General features: G+C 39.3%; 1 protein-coding gene across 1 annotated transcript in view; it reads right to left on the reverse strand.

Moving 5' to 3' along the window:
* The window catches only part of LOC137996405 (olfactomedin-like protein 2A), a 12,377-nt gene that overhangs the window by 320 nt on the left and 9,557 nt on the right, over positions 1 to 2,500 (reverse strand). Inside the window, exons 7-8 of the mRNA XM_068841783.1 lie at positions 916 to 1,166; positions 1 to 414 (exon numbers count right to left, since the gene is read on the reverse strand). The exon at positions 1 to 414 is cut by the window's left edge and continues 320 nt beyond it. Of these exons, the coding sequence (XP_068697884.1) occupies positions 155 to 414; positions 916 to 1,166 (511 nt within the window). The 3' untranslated portion in view covers positions 1 to 154. The remainder of the gene's footprint in view (positions 415 to 915; positions 1,167 to 2,500) is intronic.

Consider the following 2,500-nt stretch of genomic DNA (forward strand, 5'->3'; position numbering starts at 1 on the left):
CGATTCTGTTATTATTGTTCTGCATTCGTTTATCAAACTAAAGTCCAAAAGAAAAATCTCTTAAAGGACACACCAAAAACTTTCGAACAGTGAAAATATAGATGCATACGGTTATTAGCCACTTCGCTCTTTCAGCATTTTCAACTTGCCGTGCTCATTGCTGCCGTTCCTCAAAAGTGAGAGGATATGTAACTAGACGTTGGTTATCCCAAGCGTACAGCACTTTCTCCGTTGGATTGTAATCCACCATGGAGTTGTAGCCATACTGGTTGGTGAACTTTATGTTGGGGTTCCAGGTCCGTCCCGTTTTGGTGTCGTACGCAAAGTTGATTGTGGTTTCCCTGGGGTTGTACTCGTCAATTGTGTAAATAATTCCACAAGCAACGAAAGCATTGCCCATTGTATTCATACCCTCTGTGAAAGAAAGAAATGGGCGATATTACATGACCGCGAGGAGACAATAGTGACAGCAGCGATCGAGTGAAATATTTTTCATAGCTCAACGCTGGAAATACCAATAGTCGTAAATTCGTATAGACGAATTTATTGTCTGATACGTTAAAGACATCTGGTATAGAAAGGAACACGTACATTAAGTGCCAGATGGCTTTAGAGCTCAGTGGGTGACTGCAATGTGTCGCGCAATCGCGTTCTCATAGGTTTGAATCCTATGCTGATTTCAAGCATTGAGTTTTCAGTCTTCTTTAAGACAAGTGCATGACTAATGAAGTTGTGTCATTTCTTGCGTCAAATTTTCGCCTTGAAAATGGAATTGCTTGGGTAGGAATAGAGGTCTATTCTCAGGGAATTGGTTTTGAGGCACCAAAATGACTACGCGCTGACGTTGAAAATGTCGCTAACGCGAATTGTACGTAATTGTCTAATACGAGCCAGAAAATGAATCAAATGACTTACCAGTGGATAAGGCATATGAGCGAGTTACCACGTTTTTCACGACATCGATCTTCTGCGCATATAGCCGTCTCGAATTGTCCGAATCACCCCATAAAGCCCACAGGCCCTGTTCATCGACAGCCAGGTCTACTGCACAGTACCCTCCACACCATCGATAGCCGTTTCTTCTTTGTGTAAATCCGCTCAAGGTAATCTCTGCTTCGAGTTTATTTGTTTTTAAATTGAACTTGACAACTTTTGGTGAATTTTCCCTGTAAATTGAAATGAGGAAATGGCTCAGAATGCTTTTGAAATGAACAGTTAAGAATGCACCGTTTCGACAATTCCAGTGCAAGCAGCAGTATTGCGGAACAATTGTTAGCATAGCTTAATCCCACGAGTGTAAACAGAGAACTTGCAAGGGTACATGACTGGTTAACGTTAAGCAGATTAACTTTAAATACTATGTTATATTTCGACCCAACCAAGAAAGGTTGATTCGCTAAATGGAAATTGTTATAAAGATAATGGAAAAAGAAAATTATGTTCCCTTGAACAAAAGGAATATGTTAAATATCTTGGAATTCTCATCGATAGCCGTCGACATTAGTTTTATTATGAGGGTAAGCCATAGACGTACTTGACGATCCTGATCTAGAGATATAAAGTGTCTGGAAACGCCCTTCTGTAAATCAATTACCTATCAGTCCTCCTTTTTAATCGCAGTATTAAACTATGGAATCTAACATGAAATTTAATTCAACCCAGTGACTTTTTAAGTATACAGTCTTTAAGAACAGTATAATTTATTTGTACAAAGATGAATTAGTTAATATTAAAGGAAAATTAGCCCAGAGGAAATAAAAGATTTTTATGCTTCATACTCCATACAGTCTGACTGATATTGTTGGCAAGGCATTGCTCTGGGCGAGCTCCGTTTGCTGGGACACAAATAATACCAAGCTGATATGTTTTGGATATTTTGGCCATGCAAGCCCTCTTGGGATAAAACGTTTATTGAAAATCAGCATGGTAACCTAGGACATACCCAAATATAGAAGACATAATCCCAGCAAAGATGAGGGGACACACGTCATCCACAAGAAAGCAAAAATACGGAGGGTGGGTAGGGAAAATTGATTTGACTCTGTTGAATCAGGCTCCGCCTGGCTTGCACAAATGGTGAATGATCTAGAGAAAATCTCGGATGACAGAAATGCTGAAACTGTAACATGGGAAATAACTAACTAAGCATGTCACACTCAGAATAAATCCATTTCACAAATACCAGAAGAGTGCACTTCTACAATACTCTGTCCTCGCAGCCCAAAGTTTAAACATAAAGAAATCTCGGGTTGAAATTCAGTACAAAGCCTATTCGCGAGTAGGTGAAAGGGTGTGGAACGAGATGCCATCTTCATTACGCAAACCCTCAAAAAAAAATTTAATTAAAGACAAATTGCCGCGGCAAGGCCCTCTTAACTATTCTGAATCAATATGATGATCATGCTGATACCACCCAAACAATTACAGCTTAAAAAAATTAGAAATGTTAATCTATAGTCCGGTGTGTATTTTGCAGGTAAAATCCGTTCTCAGGTTGAAT

Source organism: Montipora foliosa, chromosome 3 (genome assembly GCF_036669935.1).
Source record: "Montipora foliosa isolate CH-2021 chromosome 3, ASM3666993v2, whole genome shotgun sequence".
In the NCBI taxonomy this organism is placed as follows: Eukaryota; Metazoa; Cnidaria; class Anthozoa; order Scleractinia; family Acroporidae; genus Montipora; species Montipora foliosa.